The sequence below is a fragment of the Cherax quadricarinatus genome, chromosome 30 (assembly GCF_038502225.1).
Source record: "Cherax quadricarinatus isolate ZL_2023a chromosome 30, ASM3850222v1, whole genome shotgun sequence".
Classification (NCBI taxonomy): domain Eukaryota; kingdom Metazoa; phylum Arthropoda; class Malacostraca; order Decapoda; family Parastacidae; genus Cherax; species Cherax quadricarinatus.
In genome coordinates, this window is record NC_091321.1 from 24,682,919 (window position 1) to 24,704,745 (window position 21,827).

Sequence of the window (21,827 nt, forward strand, 5' to 3'; positions counted from 1 at the left end):
ATCTGCTCCAGCTGTATTTCTACAATTGTGTAACATGATGATTGTTTGGTAATGCAGATAACGTGTGCAACTCATGAGACAACATTTCACTCTCCAGGAAATGACAAAGCTCCTGAAGAGTGAAACATTACTGCTGTAAAATGGTTCATGAGTTGTAAGTGTCCTTTTACCTAATATATTGTCTGTAAGTCTACCAACATTAATACATATTGGTAATTGATAATAAGAGTTATTAAGTATTTGAGTAAGTTGTAGTGTAGGACATTGTACATTCACTGAGTCACAGCTATTGCATCAGCTGACTGATCAAGTACCTCACATATTCTACAGATTCCCCACACCTTGCTGGGTAATAGTAGTGTGTAATTTGTTAATAAAATGTGGGAAGATGTATGGGCAAGTCTTTTTGCCAGCTGCTGCTCTTGTGTTATTATAGTAGTACTATTTTGAGAGAGATGGCATGTTATTTTCTTGCTGATTCTGCCTTTGGTTCAACATAAGCATGTAGACAAAGCTAGGGTTGGCAGCTCTCTCCACATCTTGCAGATACAGCCTCTAACAAAATTTTGTCTAAGCATTGCTCTATTTTTCTTTGAGTATATATTTGTTTGGTTTGAAGTGGTTAGTTCCCATATATTTGGTACAGTTTGGTAAGGAGCCATGGTAATCTGCATTCAGTCTTGGCACAGTAGGCCCATAATGGCCCTCTAACCCCAATGGAAATTCAAGGACCCCAGTGGAAATGTCACTTTGTCTGACTTTTGGGTTATCCTAGGTTCTCTACACATATGCTGCTATGTATGATAATATTATGTAACTGCATTTGTGTATACCTGAATAAATTTAGTTACTTAACACACTTGAAGTGTTTGAAGTAATAACTAAATTTCTGAAATGCTTAAAGTAAGGACTACTAGAATGTAAGACAAGATAAACAAATAATTTTTACCTAGTAGAATATTAACCCTTTCGGGGTCATGACCCCTGCTCTCAGGGTTGCAAAGTTTTCAAAAATAAAAAAAAAATTCTTTTGAAATGGTAGAGAATCATTCTCTTAAGATAATAAAACAAAAATTACAAAATTTTATGGGAAACTGGCAAAATTACGCTTTTGCAAATTTTGCTGTGTCCATGATATTTACGCATCAGCAATTTCCTCCAATTTGAGTCTGATTTTAGGCCAATTATATTGTTCCAAAGTGATCAGAAGTTGGTAATTTCCCAGTTTCACACAAATTTCAAAATATTCCAATTTCAAAATAGGATCCAGAATAAACAATGCAGGCATTTCTGGCATTAAAATAACATTTCCTCTGTTCATTAGTTATGTTTCCAGGCTTTACACGTGAATTCCATTTCGATTTTTTTCGCATAGAATTCTTATTCACACAAAATAAAAGATTTACTGTCATGCAATATTGTAATAATTGTGTAAATAATATCGGCGCATTCATGAACATGTATTAGACTCGCCAGTTGATGTGTATTGGATGCGTGATGTGCAATACATGACAAAAATTGAGCATTTCCGTTACTTTGAGCTCAATTTCAAGCTATTTTCAGTCCTAAAACCAATCAAAATCATTCTGTTTCTGTAATATATCTTGCATTCTGTCCAATGAGATCAAGAAACTGAGAATACAACCATAAAAAAACCTACAAAAATACACCCGAAGTTGTTATTTAAACCAGAAACAGTGTCACAGTTTTTTTCCCATTATGCACTGCTTGCTGTAGGATTTCTTTTATATGGTGCATACTTACTACATAGACCCATTATCTCATATCTAGTCTCAAATTAACTGCTCACAGCTTATCTGAGTGAGCTGAGCTCATGGCGTAGCACTAAGGGACCGACATTGGCTTCAGAGCCCAAGTACAATGAGACTGACCTCGAAAAGGTTAAAAAAAAGTTGCTTGGCAAATTTGGAGCTGTCTGGAATGTAATCTTATTTTTTCCCAACTGTTCTTTATTCTAAATAAAGCTTAAATTTCGTGGGGGCACAGATTTTTCAGGAATGTTTCCTGTGAGTTAAGAGAGGGTTTACTGTACTTTTAACTTGCATGAAAAACTTATGCCAGTATTCACAAAATTTCTACTCGTGTTAGAGCACATTACAGTTTAATTAAATTACTGTAGTGTATCTGAATTGAGAACATCAATTATGGATTTGTTGAGTTTGAAAAGTATAAACATGATCTGAGGTGAAATGTGTAGTGTCAGCGAACGTTATGTCTGTATAATTACAGCAGCATTACACATTTGTTGTAATTTTCGGAGGAAGATGTGTGCACATGAACATGGTTCTGGTTACATAGTTGTGAAAACATTAAGTAATGCAGTGTTCTTGTCACCCTACCTTAGTGGGAAATGACTGATGTGTTGGAAAAAAATATAATTCTTTAAACTTTTTTCCAGGTGGTTTTAACATTTTTCTTTCAGTGAAGCCAATCTTACAAATGAAGTGGCCTGTAGAAAATGTCACATGAATCTTTCTCAGCATCAGAAGAAGTCTGGGTGATGAACAGGGATCATTGATGTGTCATTGTACTGTATTATTGTTTTGTATTATTTCCTCTTTCAGGCATTGTGCTGATAGGGAAACAAGAGGCCCTGAAATGATGATTCCAGACTTGGTACTGTACATGAAGATCTAGGTCATGATCTTGACCTGGTGCCTAAAGTGACTCCTAACCCAGCCCTTACCTATCCTCTTATCCTTATATCCTAATGCCAAAGCACCCGGAGATGAGAATGACCTTGAACTGCAAGTCTGAGTAACAGTTATTGTCTTGTTAATGTTGTTTGATTTTGTTCTTTTGATTGTCAGTGAAAGGAATGGATGTTCTAGGTTTATGTTATCCAATATTGTGATAATGTTGGAAGCACCATATATAAAAGAGGAAATTAAATTGTCAAAGATTTATTAAGACAAATTTCAGGGTTAATTGCCCTTTGCATAACAAATATTATTTTTGACGTATTTCCTTGGTATAGCATTCCTTGTATCATGGCAATACCAATATTATAAGGAATTTTATAGTAAGGGTCACAAATTGGATGTTGTCCTTCCATATAATGGTATGTCCCGTAATGTAAATTGTCATGTAAAATTTCTCACATTTAAGAACATAAATGAACAACTTTATAAGTTACATAATCTTCTCCAAGTATGATTAGATCAAAGGTAAAAAATATCAGCACATTGATGAGTATGACACATGTTCAACATCTGGGTATTTCAAGATACCCAGATGTTGCACATGGGTCTTTTTCATCAGTCCTCTCCAAACTAGTTTCATTTATCACACCTTGTATTTATTAAACCAATGTTTCCACTCAGTTTATATCTACAAAGCCACATGTCTGCCCTCCAACTTCAATTAATTTTTTTTTTTCAGTGGCTGTAGCACTTGCTACCTCCTTATGCATCAAATTCTTTTTACTACCTCTGTGATAAAACTTTCTAGTATCCTTACATTGCTCCTAGTTTTTTGTTTACAATTACTGTATCATATTCTTCCTGTTCATGGTATAAGAAATTTGTATCTATACACAGGTATCCTTTATGATGTATGTGGTTATTGTTTATCCTCATTTCTTCCTATTAGGCAACATAGGCTAAATTTTTTTTTTATATAGCTCTGAGGACTGTTTTATTGCTTATCACACTTTTCCCATTTTGCTCACATGTTATTTAGGTGCAAGTACCACACCACAAATGTATCAAATTTTTGTCTAATATGTATTGTTAAAAGTATCTGAAGGCTGTTATACAGTTTGCCATAGTAGCATGTGAGTATCTCACCACTTCATTTACATGATCTTTGGGTGACATTCTTTTATCATTGATGACTCTTAAATTTCTCTCTGATGCTTTTATTACTGTATCATACAAGTTACATTTTTGTTTATGTAGCTTGTTACTGTTGTTTTTTCCATTTCCATTATATGGTACAGTAAATCCTCTTCTAACACACAAAGTGAAAAGCATGGAAAAAGTAGGGTTGCATTCCTGATACCTCCAAATTTACCAGGCAAGTTTTATAAAATATTTTATTTCAAAAAATACTAGTTTATCTTGCCTTACATTCTAGTTATCATTGCTTATTGATATGGAAGTGTTTGGAGAAGGTTGATGTGACCCTACTGGGCAGAGGTGGATGGCTGTGGTTCCTGTGTTGATGTGTATGCAGAGTTAGTAGTTGATGGCTGCACTGGAGTGCTAAAGTACTCTGTTATGCATCTTTGGTCTATTTTACCCTGCAGTACTGAAACAGCTAACAGTAAGATATCTGCTGCTGCAGACTCTGCTTCAGAGTTATGCTTCTAGACAGATCAGGGTCATGTTCATTGAAAATGTCTACTGATTTACCAATAACATATCATGTCTCTCTCTTTACTGTAAATTAAGCTCCTCCAGCAATTCTTCTGCAGCTGGTTTTTTGTCATCCTCTTGTAAGTTTTAGTCATCTTCATGTATATCTTCAAAGCCCTCGCATCTGTCTTCATTGGAGCCACAATTTCCTGGACCTGACTACTTACTGAGGGGGGAAAACTAGAGAAATTACTCACCACAAAAGGCCACAATTAATCTCAGCATTCATTTCTTGTTCATTAAGGCACTTTATCCCATGACACCTTTACATGTTTAAGTCAATCTCTGAGTTATCCATTGCTGCAGTGAGGTTTTCCATCACTTTGCTTATGTAGTTGCTCTCAAATGTCATTCCTTGATTAAATGGCTTTATCGGAGATATCATGTTGGGTGGTAAGAATGTAGCCTTTATGTACGTATGGGTCCACAGACTGTAAGGTTGGAGTGTCACTACAAAAATTATTAACAATGAGGAGCCCATTGAATGCAAGGTTCCTTCTCATCAGGTACATCCTGACTGCAGAATAAAATTATGCTGGAACCATTCAACAAACAACCTCACTTACCTTTACCCCTTGTTAAGCCACCAAATAACAGACATACTGGTTTTTGTTTTGATGTTTTAAAGCATGGGGATTTTACAGCACTAAATTAATTATAATATGTACTTAAAAATCATTGTTTCATTTGTGCAGACAAACTAGGTGATAGTGTTTAGCTGCCTTGAAACCAGCTGCATTTTTTCTTTCATTCACTTCCAACATAGCCCTGTTATCTCAGCATTAAACATTTGCTCAGTACCATAACTCTCCTCAGAAATAATTTGTGTAAATTCAGCAGGGTAACTTAACGTAGCTATGTGATCAGCTGAAGCATTGTTGCCACTAAACTTTGTTATGAAGCTCTCAAACCAGCCAACACTAAACATAATCTGTTGTCAAGCCTCTCCTTCCTTCTCTCACACAGTTTGACAGTTGGATAGGGCTTCATGCCTTATTATGTGAGCACTAAGGGGGGGGATGCTTTTTTTTTTTCCTCCACCCCCTACACATTCAGTAACTTTCCTGTCATAGTTGTATTGACATTATTTTCATTGGGTCACAATCTGCACTGCTCATTACACAAGTTCACATTTTCTTTTAATTATGCAAATGGTTAATTCTCTCAAACCAAAAGGGACAGTCTCTGCATCACACACAAACCACCTGGGTGCATATCTAAAATTTTCATTTTTTCAGTACCATCGGAGATTCGTGCTTATTCTTCTTGGCACCCCCAATCATTACTATTATTTCTCTTGGGTGTCATGGTTCATATCCAAAGATGAGATGGGGATGATGAAAATATCCAAAATAGTTTGACAAACAGTATGTGTAAAGTAGACAGTGCTTCCAGAGAGCAGGTGTAGGTGGAGTGGATGACAGAGGAGAGGAGCAGTGCCTCAAAACACTCAACATTTAGGTCCAGTTTTGGTTGGGGGGGGGGGGGAATTCTAAGGAGCATATTACCCAAATTTTGTGCTGTTCTTTCCACTCTTTACAGCACATAGTATCGAGCTTTTAGTTGTCTGAAATTTTGATAGAAGTTTTCCATTGTGTTGATACAAAATCACACTGTGATTTCACTCTGTAAGAGGGTTTACCGTGCTTACTGTTATTTAATTCCATTATCCCTTAATCACTCCATTTACTCAGTTTATCCAAGTCTCTTATAGTCATTTTTATTACTTATTTTACTACATATTACAAGGATCTTTGCATCATCTATAAGTATATAAACAAAAGTTTTCACTTCTGGATAGTCATTTACAGTACAATTGCAAAAAAATATTGGGGCAAGCATTGCTCTTGGTGGCACCCTGTCTGTGACATTTTCTCATGAGGAATATTCTTTCCTTATAATTGTGTGTATTTTCCTTTCAGACAAAATTTTATCTACTATAATAGTTTGGCTTTTATTCCTCGAATATTTTGTATCTTTCTTAATTGCATTCAGCTCATCCATTTCTTTCTAAAGTTTAGTTAAAATTCAAGTGATTTATTTTTTAATTTTGAGTATAGGATAGTTATTTTAATTTCTAGTTCATGAGGAATATAATGAAATGGAACGTAAAATATAGTTCTAAAAAATATGCATACTGAAGCATCTTTTTTATGTAAGTATACCAGGAAAAGTATACGGTAGGGTTATAATTGAAAGAATTAGAGGTAAGACAGAATGTAGAATTGCGGATGAGCAAGGAGGTTTTAGAGTGGGTAGGGGATGTGTAGATCAAGTGTTTACATTGAAGCATATATGTGAACAGTATTTAGATAAAGGTAGGGAAGTTTTTATTGCATTTATGGATTTAGAAAAGGCATATGATAGAGTGGATAGAGGAGCAATGTGGCAGATGTTGCAAGTACAGTGAACCCCCGCATAACGATCACCTCCGAATGCGACCAATTATGTAAGTGTATTTATGTAAGTGCATTTGTACATGTATGTTTGGGGATCTGAAATGGACTAATCTACTTCACAATATTCCTTATGGGAACAAATTCGGATAGTACTGGCACCTGAACATACTTCTGGAGTGAAAAAATATCGTTAACCGGGGGTCCACTGTATATGGAATAGGTGGTAAGTTACTAAATGCTGTTAAGAGTTTTTATGAGGATAGTGAGGCTCAGGTTAGGGTGTGTAGAAGAGAGGGAGATTACTTCCCGGTAAAAGTAGGTCTTAGACAGGGATGTGTAATGTCACCATGGTTGTTTAATATAGATGGGGTTGTAGAAGAAGTAAATGCTAGGGTGTTTGGGAGAGGGGTGGGATTAAATTATGGGGAATCAAATTCAAAATGGGAAGTGACACAGTTACTTTTTGCTGATGATACTGTGCTTATGGGAGATTCTAAAGAAAAATTGCAAAGGTTAGTGGATGAGTTTGGGAATGTGTGTAAAGGTAGAAAGTTGAAAGTGAACATAGAAAAGAGTAAGGTGATGAGGGTATCAAATGATTTAGATAAAGAAAAATTGGATATCAAATTAGGAAGGAGGAGTATGGAAGAAGTGAATGTTTTCAGATACTTGGGAGTTGACGTGTCGGCGGATGGATTTATGAAGGATGAGGTTAATCATAGAATTGATGAGGGAAAAAAGGTGAGTGGTGCGTTGAGGTATATGTGGAGTCAAAAAACGCTATCTATGGAGGCAAATAAGGGAATGTATGAAAGTATAGTGGTACCAACACTCTTATATGGATGTGAAGCTTGGGTGGTAAATGCAGCAGCGAGGAGACGGTTGGAGGCAGTGGAGATGTCCTGTCTAAGGGCAATGTGTGGTGTAAATATTATGCAGAAAATTCGGAGTGTGGAAATTAGGAGAAGGTGTGGAGTTAATAAAAGCATTAGTCAGAGGGCAGAAGAGGGGTTGTTGAGGTGGTTTGGTCATTTAGAGAGAATGGATCAAAGTAGAATGACATGGAAAGCATATAAATCTATTGGGAAAGGAAGGAGGGGTAGGGGTCGTCCTCGAAAGGGTTGGAGAGAGGGGGTAGAGGAGGTTTTGTGGGCGAGGGGCTTGGACTTCCAGCAAGCGTGCATGAGCGTGTTAAATAGGAGTGAATGGAGACGAATGATACTTGGGACCTGACGATCTGTTGGAGTGTGAGCAGGGTAATATTTGGTGAAGGGATTCAGGGAAACCGGTTATTTTCATATAGTCGGACTTGAGTCCTGGAAATGGGAAGTACAATGCCTGCACTTTGAAGGAGGGGTTTGGGATATTGGCAGTTTGGAGGGATATATTGTGTATCTTTATACATATATGCTTCTAAACTGTTGTATTCTGAGCACCTCTGCAAAAGCAGTGATAATGTGTGAGTGTGGTGAAAGTGTTGAATGATGATGAAAGTATTTTCTTTTTGGGGATTTTCTTTCTTTTTTGGGTCACCCTGCCTCGGTGGGAGACGGCCGACTTGTTGAAAAAAAAAATAAAATAAAGTAAGAAAAGAATGTAAAAGTAAAGATCTAGGTAAATTTATTGTACTATAGACAAAAAAAAATGCTAATTAAATAAAGTGAGTTCTTGTGAGATGCTCTAGTTTATTACTTATATATTTAGTAAACATAGCTGTAACTGGCTGAGGAAGGGAAGGGGAGGAGATTGAATGTTGAATTATTTAATGAAATACTGTACCCTTACTGTTGATCAGTACTTGATATAATTCATCACTCACTCCAGACTTTTACTGTCTTGTTCATAATCCTTTTGTTATAATATTTGGTAGCTGGTTTAGTTGCATTCACATTTTATTTGGCTCTGTTATAAAGCTCCCTTACAGTGTCATTGTTTGCAAATGTGTTGAAAATGTTCTTCAAAAATTAAAAATCATGTACTATAAAGGCCTTTCCATGTGCTATTCAATTTTGTATGCACCTTTTCAATCTCATTACAAAAAAAATTGCTCCATATAGCAGTTTTATGAGAAAGCTGATTTTTTTTTTTTTAACACTGGCTGTCTCCAGCTGAGGCAGGGGGACCCAAATAAAGAAGAAACGAAAGTTTTTCTCCTTGTTGCATTTAGTAATTTATACAGGAGAAGGGTTTACTAGCCCCTTGCTCCTGGCATTTTAGTTGCCTCTTACAGCATGCATGGCTTACTGAGGAAGGATTCTTCTTCACTTTCTCATAGAGAAAGAAAGCTGATTGTACTAGGTAAAATAATGCAAGTTGTTTTTGTGACAGTTTATATACTAGAAAAGGCATATGATAAGATGGATAAGAAAGCAGTGTGGCAGATGTTGCATACGTGGTCAGTTACTAAAATCAGAGTTTTTCATTTGGATAGCGAGGCTCAGATTAAGGTATGTAGAAAAGATGGAGATTATTTTCAGTAAAACTAGACTTAAAACATGGATGTGTTGTGTCACCATGGTTGTTTAATATATTTATGGACACAGTTGTAAAAGAAGTGGAGAGAGGTGTGGCATTAAGAAACAACAAATCTAATATAAAGTGGGAGTTATCACACACTTTTTCTGACGACACTGTGCTTTTTGGAGATTCTGAATAGAAGTTTCAAAAGTTGTAGATGAATTTGGGAGGGTATGTAAAAGTGAACATGGGAAAGAGCAAGGTGATGAGAGTAACAAAAACTAGGCACTTAAAGTTTAGGCATCAGATTGGAGGGAGGGAGTATGGAGGAAATAACTGTATGTATTCAGAGGGGTTTGGGATATTGGCAGTTTGGAGGGATATGTTGTGTATCTTTATACGTATATGTTTCTAAACTGTTGTATTCTGAGCACCTCTGCAAAAACAGTGATTATGTGTGAGTGTGGTGAAAGTGTTGAATGATGATGAAAGCATTTTCTTTTTGGGGATTTTCTTTCTTTTTTGGGTCACCCTGCCTCGGTGGGAGACGGCCAACTTGTTGGAAAAAAAAAAAAATTCAGATATTTTGGAGTGTACTTGTCAGTGGAGGGAGGTCTATAACCGATAAGGTGAACAACAGTGGTGCATTGAACAGGCTCGGTTCCAAGTGGTCATTCATAAGTCCATTTGTTTGTAAGTCCAACATATGTATGTATACAATATTGTACAGTAGTGTAGTATATGTACACATAAACAGTGAGTAACCTGGAAGTGTACATTGTTTAAACATGCATGAACACAGGAAAAATACAAAAATACATTATGTCCACTTTTATTTCCAGTGTGACGGCCTGGTGCTTCTTAACACAACCACCTGCATCACCACTGCTTTTGTGCTTAACACCAGACATATTGGGGGTATAATGATGCTTCTAGAGTAACCTACTATGTATTGCTTACATCTCAGCACTTCCCACAAATTGTTCGTATTATCAAAAGTTTGCAGCACGAATGTTACTATGTAGGGAAGTCACTGTATCTGTGGAGACAAAGGAGTGAGGAGGAGGCTAGATGCAGTGGAGATGTTATGTTTGAGTGCAGTAGGTGGTGTGAATATTATACAGAAGTTGTTGAGTTGCCAAAAGTGTAATTTACAGGGCTGAGGAGGAGTTGTTCGGGTGGTTTGATTCAACCCTGCATAACCCATGAGGCTAAATAGAGTAGGAAAAATATGTGGGAAGTAGCCATTCCTGTAGGTACCCCTATCCTATCTCTCTAGGTTGTCCAGTATAGTAGGTCCCTTACTGACAACCCTGTGCATTGATGAAAGTTGTTCATAACTGGAATATTTGGAATTCGTAACCTATTTTCCCACAGGCTTACACATGGAACAGGTTTGTGTGAACATGTTAGATATGGGACAGTAGAGGCAAGTGGTTTTTATGATCTGAGGTGCTGTTGGAGTGTGAGCAAAATAAAATTAATGAAGGAATTCAGGGAACCCATCAGCCAGACTAGAGTCCCTACCCCACTGAAGGAGGGGTTGGGGATGTTGCAGTTTGGAGAGACATCTGAGCTGTGGTGTCATCTGGCAAGACAGTGATTGAGCAAGTGACAGTGCAAGTCTTTTCTTTGCTAAGTTACCTTGTCTCACATGGAAGATGGACAGTGTTAAAAACATGCATTATCAAGCATAGTACAGGGGATCAAGAGCCTCGCGAATGTTTGGTGCCCCAGTATATTGTAGGGAAATATAATACAATACTGCTTCCTTAACCTATTGAACCACGAACAGTCATAAAACAGATGAAAACATCGTAAAATATTGTACTAGTGCCAGTCCTTTGGTAAAGAAGGTGAAAAAGACTATAGAATTCAAGAAAGAACTCATAGCAGAGTACCAAAGTGGTGGAGGAAGAGAGAGGGGAGAATGTGCCTTCTTTAGTGAAGTGATTCAGTGATTCTACGATATATACGATACTTAAGCAGCATGAATTGATAAAGGCTATAGTGCCAGCCAGCGATAAAGTGTAGCAAGTAAGTTAAGCGATTAATCGATAGAAAAAGGACAGCACGAACCTAACTCCTCCAATGTTGTTGGAGTTATATAGGACAACTGAAAACACCGCCATCTCTACCGCCTGTGCTGGCCTACACCACCATATGTACAGCTTATGCTCTAAGTGGCCTTTATACACCCAATAACAACAACAGAGCAACATTCATGACATACTTAATGATGTATTTTATTCGTTCTAGAGTATATGTCATGTTTCTATGTTATTAACCCTTTGAGGGTTTCGGACGTACTAGTACGTCTTACGCGCAGGGGTTTTTGACGTACTAGTACGCACAAATTCTAGCGCCGTCAAATCTCGCGGAAAAAGGCTGGTAGGCCTACATGTGATAGACTGGGTCTGTGTGGTCGGTGTGCACGGTAGAAAAAAAATCTGGGACCCAGTGGTGCATTGTGGGAACGCCATCTTAGTAAACAATATCCACCATGCCTCGCAGTAAGAAGCTCCTCACTCCTCGGCGAATTGGGACACTTTTGTTCCCCATTGACAGTTCTAATACAGATGGAAGTGCCAGTGAAGATGAGTTTCAAGGTTTTGTTGAGGTTTTGACCGAAACTAATGACCATAATATCGGTAATAGTGAGGAAAACCCAGATGACCCTCAGCCTTCCACCTCTGGTGCTGGGCCGTCTTGTTCACGTTCAGTTGTACCAGAATCCAAGAGGAAACTTCTATTTTCCCAAATCCCAGACTCAGATGAGAGCATGGGTGATGATAGTGATAGTGAATATGAACTACAAGCTCTTCAAACTAGCTCCAGTAGTGATAGTGAAGTGCAATATTCCCCCATGAAGCATCAGTATATACGACGATATATGTGCTCTGGTAGTGTGCCATATGCTATTCCAAGGGGAAGGAGTGCATCTCGGAGTACATCCCGTGGCTGTACAACAGGAACAGAGAGTGAAAATGACGATGATACTGTTGCAATTGGGATGGAAAATGTGCGTGGTGGTAGTGGTGCCGGCGGTGAGGCACCAGCAGTGGGCCACGCTGCCACCCACGCCGCTGCCTCAGCTGATCTACAACAAAGGCCACCATCCCCCACCCACCCACCACACCAGCCTCCACAACCACAACCTCCACAACCACAACCTCCACAACCACAACCTCCACAACCACAACCACCTGTCATTGTCCAGTACCCACCAGCAGACCGCACCTGGGATTGGCAGGAAGCTGTCAATTTTGTTTCAAATGCCCACCAGTTTGATGACAGCCAAAGTGGAATACAGCCATCTTGTACACTTGGGAACAATGCCACTGAACTGGAATGTTTCGAGTTATTCTTTGACGAACCACTGATGGAAAGTATTGTCATGGAAAGCAACACATACTACGAGTACACCATGGCAAACACATTACTTTCACCAAAATCACGTCTACACCAGTGGAAGGTGGCAACTGTGGCTGAGATGTATCTTTTCTTTGCCACAATAATGCTTATGCCACATGTGTATAAGCACAAAGTGAAATCATACTGGTCAACAGACCGCCTGATTGCAACCCCAGGTTTCAGTGATATAATGCCAGTGAATCGATTTGTGCTAATGTTACGTATGCTTCACTTCTCAGACAAACCCAGGCCTGACAGAAACGACAGGTTATATAAGATTAGGAATGTGTTTGTGCATCTGAAAGAGAAATTCAGTACGCATTTTTATCCCTTCAGGAAGCTTGTAATTGACGAGTCTTTGATTCTGTTCAAAGGAAGACTTTCTTTCAAGCAGTACATACCAAGCAAGAGGAAACGCTTTGGTATAAAGTTGTTTGTGCTTTGTGATTGTTACAGTGGTCTGGTATTGGATATTATTGTGTATACTGGAAGTTATACATTGCAAAATACCAGGAAGTTATTGGGCATCTCAGGTGATGTGGTTAGAACAATGATAGAACCATACCTTGGTAAGGGGCATATATTATATGCAGATAACTGGTACACAAGCCCCTCACTCATTGATTTTTTGCGAGTGAACATGACAGATGTGTGTGGCACAGTGCGTGCAAATCGGAAACATATGCCCAGGTTTGACGCTGGCACTCATAGAGGTGAGGTGCAGGCATTTGCTGCCAATGACATCATGGCATTTCGGTGGCATGACAAACGAGATGTCACACTGCTGTCATCAGTTCACCCTAATGAAATGGCAGACAGTGGCAGGCAGCATAGAGAGAGCAATGAACCCATTCTAAAACCTGCAGCTGTTATTGATTACACCTTCAACATGCGTTCAGTGGACAAATGTGACATGCAGATTGGGCTTGCTGATTGTGTTCGCAAGAGTTATAAGTGGTACATAAAACTCTTTTTCCATCTTCTGGACATTTCCATGCTCAATGCCTATAATATGTATAAGATGAGGACCAGAAACAAACCACAGTACGGCGAATTCTGTTTGTCTGTCATCAGACAAAGAGTATTCAAGTACCAAGGAACAGCACCTGCAATTGACCGCCCACCAAATTATCAACAACTACCTGCTTGTCTGAAGCATGGTGATCACTTCCTGGTAAAAGTGCCTGCTACTGCTTTCAAGAAAAAGGCTCAGAAGAGGTGTTACGTCTGTTCACATACAAAAAAAACGCCCACAACAACGCAGAGACACTCGTTTTATGTGTGAGGAATGTAACACACCACTGTGCATGACACCATATTTCAAAGAGTTTCACAGGCTGCAGAACTTCTAGAAACATTCCCTGTGACTATATATGTATATAAAATATAGAAAAACAGTAATAAACAACATTTCATATCGTTTGTGTAAATATTTTCTATAAACAAAATAATGACAAAAGTGTTTACGCCCTTATTGTGTAGTATTGAAAAAGAAATAACTTACAAAATACTGATCATGTTGGCCTCAGAGGCCATAAAAGTTACTCAGAAAAAGAAAAATTGAAAAATAATTGAAAATAGTACATAAAAAAGTAAATAGAAAAATACCGGGTGACGGCAGTCGGCGATGTTACCAGATGTTGTTCAATTTTGGCAAACTTCACGCCTCCATATCTCGGTAAATATTGACGGTAAAATTTTTTTGTTTAGCCTATAATGTTTAGAAAAAAAAAAACTTTTTTCATAAGAAAAATAATTTTTTTTTTTTTTTGAAATTTGGCTGACCCTGAGAACGAGTTTCGGAGAGGGCCTGTCGACCCTCAAAGGGTTAATATTGTTTATTATGTCAAATGAATTGTGATAGATCAATAAGCCGTAGAGTTAATATTAGTGTCATATTGAAGGACTATCTTGTCCTATCTTCAAACAAACTCTGCCACTGCCACAATCCCTAACATACGTAATGACATACTTTAAATATGATTGGGCGGCTGGGAATTCGCGAATGTTTGAAGCCTGCGAAAGTGGAAAACGCGAATGTTATGGGAGACCTGTACACTAACTTGTAATAAATTTCTCCTTTGATAATGTGTGTAATTATATCAGTGCTCAGCCTTAATACCAGATAAAAATTACCATGGTAACTCTCTCTGACTGATCGGAAGTAGGGAATATGGAGGACCTAGAAGTATTTGGACCTTTGGCAGACATGTCAGCAGATGGGTCTACAAGAAATGAAGTGAATTATTGAATAGATGGGGGGAAAAATGTGAGTGGTGTTTTGAAAAATTTGTGGAAATAGGTTAATCTATGGAGGCAAAAAAAGGGACTGTACCAGAGTATATGGGTATGAAACGTGGGTTTTGAATGCTGCAGGAAAACGAGGGTAGAGGCAGTGGAGATATCATGTGCGAGGGCAATGTGAGATGTGAATATCATGCAGAGAATTCAGAGTGTAGAAAATACAAGGAGATGGAGGATTGCCAAGGGTATAATTCAGAGGTCTAAAGAAGGGTAGTTGTGGTTTGGCCATGTAGATAGAGGATGGAAAGGAATAGGTTAAAGATAGTGCATAAATCTTGGGTGGAAGGTAGTAAGGGAAGGGGTCATCCCAGGAATGGGAGAGGTAGAGAGTAAAAAAAAAAAAAAAAAAAGAGTTTTAGGGACTAGGGCATCCAGCAGGTTAATGTGAAAATGTTAGATAGTAATGAATGGGAACAAAAAGTTTTAAATGAATCTGGTGGTGTGTAAACAAGGTAACCTTTATGAAGAAATTTGGGGAAACCTGCTAAAAAGACTTGAGTCCTGTAGGTTGGAATTGCAGTGTTTGCACTCTGAAGAAGGGGTGAGGATTTTGCAGTTGAGAGGGTGATCTGATAATTATACCAGCACACTACTGGAAAGATGACAGTTGAGTAAATGATGGTGATTGTTTTGTTCTTTGGGTCACCCTGTTTTGGTAGCAGACACCTATTCAGTAAAAAAAAAAAAAAAATGTGCATGTCCCAGGAAAGAGGCAAGCAGGGTAATGTTAGACTTGCTTAAAATATATCTCGTCCTGGATTACTATTACATAAACAGCAAATTCCAACTCATGAATATACAAATTATACGAGTATACAGTTAGAGTAAGAGGTAGATGGGATAAGAGGAAAATGTCAGCAACAAGTAAGAGGGAGGTGAAAGTGTATAAACTAAGGGAGGAGGAAGTTTGGGTGAAATACAAGCAACTATTGGCAGAAAGGTGGGCTGGTGCAAGTATGAGTAGTGGGGGGGTTGAAGAGGGTTGGAATAGTTTTAAAAATGCAGTATTAGAATGTGGGGCAGAAGTTTATGGCTATAGGAGGGTGGGTGCAGGAGGAAAGAGGAGTGATTGGTGGAATGATGAAGTAAAGGGTGTGATAAAAGAGAAAAAGGTAGCTTATGAGAGGTATTTACAAAGCAGAAGTGTTATAAGAAGAGTAGAGTATATGGAGAGTAAAAGAAAGGTGAAGAGAGTGGTGAGAGAGTGCAAAAGGAGAGCAGATGATAGAGTGGGAGAGGCACTGTCAAGAAATTTTAATGAAAATAAGAAAAAATTTTGGAGTGAGTTAAACATGTTAAGAAAGCCTAGGGAACGAATGGATTTGTCAGTTAAAAACAGAGTAGGGGAATTAGTAGATGGGGAGATGGGGGTATTGGGTAGATGGCGAGAATATTTTAGGAACTTTTAAATGTCGATGAAGAAAGGGAGGCGGTAATTTCGTGCACTGGCCAGGGAGGTATACCATCTTTTAGGAGTGAAGTAGAACAGGATGTGAGTGTGGGGGAGGTGCGTGAGGCATTGCGTAGAATGAAAGGGGGTAAAGCAGCTGGAGCTGATGGGATCATGACAGAAATGTTAAAAGCAGGGGGTCACATAGTGTTGGAGTGGTTGGTATTTTTGTTTAACCCTTTGAGGGTCGACAGGCCCTCTCAGAAACTCGTTCTCAGGGTCGGCCAAATTTAAAAAAAAAAAAAATTATTATGAAAAGACAGAGAATCTTTTCCCGATCATAATGACACCAAAATTATGAGATTTGATGGAAAACTTATGGAATTATGCTCTCGCGAAGTTAGCGGTCTCGGCGATGTTTATGCATTGGCGATTTTGCCCATTTTGAGCCCCATTTTCGGCCAATTCCACTGTACTAATCGATAAAAAACATGAATATTTCGCTAGAACTACATTTTTTCTATTGAATAAATGCAAGAAACCACCCATTTACCATTGTCAACTATCCAATACAGTGGTCAGAATTTAGCAAATTTGCCAATTTCACACAAATTTCAAAAAATGCCAATTTCCGAATAGGGTCCAGAACAAACAAAAAATACATTCCTGGCACTAAAATGACATTTCCTCCGTTCATTAGTCACGTCTCAAGGCCCCTCTTACATTCTTTTGCTTTCCACTTTGAATTTTTATTCTCACAAAAAATAGAAGATTTACTGTTATGCAGACTACTGCATTAGTGTAAAAAATGGTATAAATCATATTGGCGCACTTGCAAAAGAATATTAGACTCACCAGCTGACATGTATTGGATGCTTGGCATGATTTGTTTACTTTTGAACTTTGGTAAAAATCGAATATTTCTGCTACTTTGAACTCAATTTCAAGGTACTTTTCATTGTAAAACCAGTCAAAATCATCTCAATTTCTGTGATATGCCTTCCATTCTATAAAATGAGACCAAGAAAACTAGAATACAGCAATAAATACCATACGAAAATGCAGTGCAAAGTGGCTGTTTTATTCCCAAAAAAACGGTCAAAGTTTTTTTTTTCTCATTATGCACTGTGCGCTGCAGGATTTTTTTTATACCATGCATACTGACCACATAGACCCATTCTTTCATATGGAGGCCTACCAGCCTTTTCCCACGAGATTTGACGGCGCTAGAATTTATGCGTACTAGTACGTCAAAAACCCCTGCGCGTAAGACGTACTAGTACGTCCGAAACCCTCAAAGGGTTAATAAATGTATGAAAGACTGGAAGGTACCTAGGGATTGGCGGAGAGCATGTATAGTCCCTTTATATAAAGGTAAGGGGGACAAAAAAGATTGTAAAAATTATAGAGGAATAAGTTTACTGAGTATACCAGGAAAAATGTATGGTAGGGTTATAATTGAAAGAATTAGAGGTAAGACAGAATGTAGAATTGCGGATGAGCAAGGAGGTTTTAGAGTGGGTAGGGGATATTTATTTATTTAGAAATTTTAGCATACAAACAGAGGTACAAAAAATACAGGTAAGAGCAGCATGCCAAAGCCACTTATATGCATAGCATTACGGGCAGGCTTAAAATTAACTTAAGATTAACTAAGCAATGATGAAATCAGTGATAAGACATTATTGTAAACAGATAACTATAAAATACAAATGAGTATTACAAAGACAGGTCCTATGGTTGCATGCATTGCTGTACATTCAGTAGAATGGAGTATTCTGTTAGGTAGTGTATTTAAAAAAATAACAAAGTTAGGTTTAACATTTGTGTGATATAATTGTGAGGAACATTTAGGATATACAATTTATATGGTTCAGTTATTCAGTATTTATTTGGTTTTGAGTGAGTAAGTGAATTTTGAGAAGAGACTTGAATTTATAAACAGGTAGTGTTTCTTTTATATTTACAGGTAATGAATTCCAGATTTTAGGGCCTTTTATGTGCATTGAATTTTTGCATAGCATGAGATGGACACGAGGAACATCAAAGAGTGATCTGTGCCTTGTATTATGGTCATGTGTTCTGTTGAGGTTGGCAAGGAGATGTTTGAGGGGAGGGTTAATATCAGAGTTAAGTGTTCTATGTATGTAATAAGTGCAATAATAAGTATGGATGTTTTGTATGGTGAGTAGGTTGAGTGTGCTGCCTGTAGTGAGAATTTATCATCATTCTAACTGCAGCCTTTTGTTGGGTAATTAGTGGTCTGAGATGGTTAGTTGTTGTTGAGCCCCATGCACAAATTCCATAGGTGAGATAGGGGTAAATAAGAGAGTGATAAAGGGCCAGGAGGGCTGACTGTGGAACATAGTACCGTATCTTCGATAGTATGCCTACAGTCTTGGGAATTTTCTTAGAAATTTGTTGTATATGTGTATGAAATTTGAGTCTATTATCGAGGTGGATTCCTAAGAATTTTCCCTCTGTTAGCTTTGTGATAGGTGATCCGTTTATCGTTATGTTAAGAGGTACATCTGTAGCTCTGCTACCAAACTGAATGAAGTAGGTTTTGTCAATGTTTAGTGTAAGTTTGTTAGTCCTCATCCAGGTAGATATTTTCTGTAATTCGGTGTTTACAGTATTGGCTAGCGTGACTGGGCTCGGGTGAGAGAAGACGTATGTGGTGTCATCTGCAAAAAGTGTGGGTTTGAGTAGTTGCGAAGCATTTGGTAGGTCATTTATGTATAGGAGAAAGAGAAGAAGGCCAAGGACACTTCCCTGTGGGACACCAACTGTAATTGGTTGTGCGGAAGAGCTTGCCCCATTTGCGTACACATATTGGCTTCTGTTGCTGAGGTAAGACTTGAGGTAGTTGAGGGAGTGCCCTCTAATACCATAGTGTGAAAATTTTACGTGGAGCAAGTCATGGTCAACTACACTTGTTGAATAGTTGATTTTTCGGCGTTTTCTTGCTGGCCTTGGTGCTGTTTCCTCTTAGATTGCGCCTCATAATACTACAGGAATTGTTGTAGTTAAGAAGAAGTTGTAGTTATACAAAGTTTAGGGTTACGTTGTTCGGCTGGCAGCGGGGTGTTGCTTTCGGTTTGTGGGCAGTCTTCCTTTGATCTCTATTATGTTCGATTTGTAGGTTTCACTGTTGGTAATCTTTGGTCATTCTGGGCGCTACGTTGGGTAGTGCAGTTTTGCATGTAACTAGGTCATAGGAGCATTGGTAGCTCTGATAGTTGGAGAAAAGTACGGAGCTCGGAGGTCGCTGCTGCCGCTGCCGCTGGTTGTAGATCAAGTGTTTACATTGAAGCATATATGTGAACAGTATTTAGATAAAGGTAGGGAAGTTTTTATTGCATATATGGATTTAGAAAAAGCATATGATAGTGGATAGGAGAGCAATGTGGCAGATGTTGCAAGTACAGTGGACCCCCGCATAACGATTACCTCCGAATGCGACCAATTATGTAAGTGTATTTATGTAAGCGCGTTTGTACGTGTATGTTTGGGGGTCTGAAATGGACTAATCTACTTCACAATATTCCTTATGGGAATAAATTCGGTCAGTACTGGCACCTGAACATACTTATGGAGTGAAAAAATATCGTTAACCGGGGGTCCACTGTATATGGAATAGGTGGTAAGTTACTAAATGCTGTAAAGAGTTTTTATGAGGATAGTGAAGCTCAGGTTAGGGTGCATAGAAGAGAGGGAGACTACTTCCCAGTAAAAGTAGGTCTTAGACAGGGATGTGTAATGTCACCATAGTTGTTTAATATAGATGGGGTTGTAAAAGAAGTAAATGCTAGGGTGTTCGGGAGAGGGGTGGGATTAAATTATGGGGAATTAAATGCAAAATGGGAAGTGACAGTTACTTTTTGCTGATGATACTGTGCTTATGGGAGATTCTAAAGGAAAATTGCAAAGGTTAGTGGACGAATTTGGGAGTGTGTGTAAAGGTAGAAAGTTGAAAGTGAACATAGAAAAGAGTAAGGTGATGAGGGTATCAAATGATTTAGATAAAGAAAAATTGGATGTCAAATTGGGGAGGAGGAGTATGGAAGAAGTGAATGTTTCAGATATTTGGGAGTTAACGTGTCAGCGGATGGATTTATGAAGGATGAGGTTAATCATAGAATTGATGAAGGAAAAAAGGTGAGTGGTGCATTGAGATGTATGTGGAGGCAAAAAAATGTTATCTGTGGAGGAAAAGAAGGAAATGTATGAAAGTATAGTTGTGCCAACACTCTTATATGGGTGTGAAGCTTGGGTTGTAAATGCTGCAGCAAGGAGGCGGTTGGAGGCAGTGGAGATGTCCTGTCTAAGGGCAATGTGTGGTGTAAATATTATGCAGAAATTTCGGAGTATGGAAATTAGGAGAAGGTGTGGAGTTAATAAAAGTATTAGTCAGAGGGCTGAAGAGGGTTTGTTGAGGTGGTTTGGTCATTTAGAGATAATGAATCAAAGTAGAATGACATGGAGAGGGTATAAATCTGTAGGGAAAGGAAGGCGGGGTAAGGGTCGTCCTCAAAAAGGTTGGAGGATGGGGGTAAAGGAGGTGTTGTGGGCGGGGGGTTTGGACTTCCAGCAAGCGTGCGTGAGCGTGTTAGATAGGAGTGAATGGAGACGAATGGTATTTGGGACCTGACGAGCTGTTGGAGTGTGAACAGGGTAATATTTAGTGAAGGGATTCAGGGAAACCGGTTATTTTATATAACCAGACTTGAGTCCTGGAAATGGGAAGTACAATGCCTGCACTCTAAAGGAGGGGTTTGAGGTGGTTTGGTCATTTAGAGAAAATGGAACAATGTAGAATGACTTGGAGAGTGTATAAATCTGTTGGGGAAGGAAGGCAGGGTAGGGGTCGTCCCCGATAAGGTTGGAAGGAGGGAGGTAAAGGAAGTTTTGTGGACGAGGGGCTTTGACTTCAACAAGCGTGTGTGAGCGTGTTAGGAGTGAATGGAGACGAATGGTTTTTAAAACTTGACAGGCTGTTGGAGTGTGAGCAGGGTAATATTTTGTGAAGGGATTCAGGGAAACTGTTTAGCTGACCTTGAGTCCTGGAAATGGGAAGTATAGTGCCTGCACTTTCAAGGAGGGGTTTAGGATATTCCTAGTTAGTAGGTTGGTAAACAGCCACCGTCCAGGGAGGTACTACCGTCCTGCCAAGTGAGTGTACAATGAAAGCCTGTAATTGTTTTACATGATGGTAGGATTGCTGGTGTCTTTTGTCTGTCTCATAAACATGCAAGATTTCAGGTACGTCTTGCTACTACTACTTGCACTTAGGTCACACTACACATACATGTACAAGCATATATATACACACACCCATCTGGGCTTTCTTCTATTTTCTTTCTGGTTCTTGTTCTTGTTTATTTCCTCTTACCTCCATGGGGAAGTGGAACAGAATTCTTCCTCCGTAAGCCATGTGTGTTGTAAGAGGCGACTAAAATGCCGGGAGCAAGGGGCTAGTAA

The 21,827-nt window shown here is 38.7% G+C and overlaps 2 protein-coding genes across 6 annotated transcripts in view; both read left to right on the forward strand.

Moving 5' to 3' along the window:
* LOC128692714 (glycerophosphocholine phosphodiesterase GPCPD1) overlaps positions 1-21,827 on the forward strand; it is a 237,459-nt gene that overhangs the window by 111,937 nt on the left and 103,695 nt on the right. The window lies entirely within an intron of this gene.
* LOC128692715 (piggyBac transposable element-derived protein 4-like) lies at positions 2,596-20,524 on the forward strand. The gene is made up of 2 exons (XM_053782026.2): positions 2,596-3,224; positions 3,256-20,524. The coding sequence occupies exon 2, from the start codon at positions 11,739-11,741 to the stop codon at positions 13,932-13,934; it is 2,196 nt and encodes a 731-aa protein (XP_053638001.1). The 5' UTR covers positions 2,596-3,224; positions 3,256-11,738; the 3' UTR covers positions 13,935-20,524.

Excerpts from the sequence above, each read along its gene's own strand:
- LOC128692715 (XM_053782026.2), top strand. The coding sequence starts at position 11,739 with ATGCCTCGCAGTAAGAAGCTCCTCACTCCTCGGCGAATTGGGACACTT.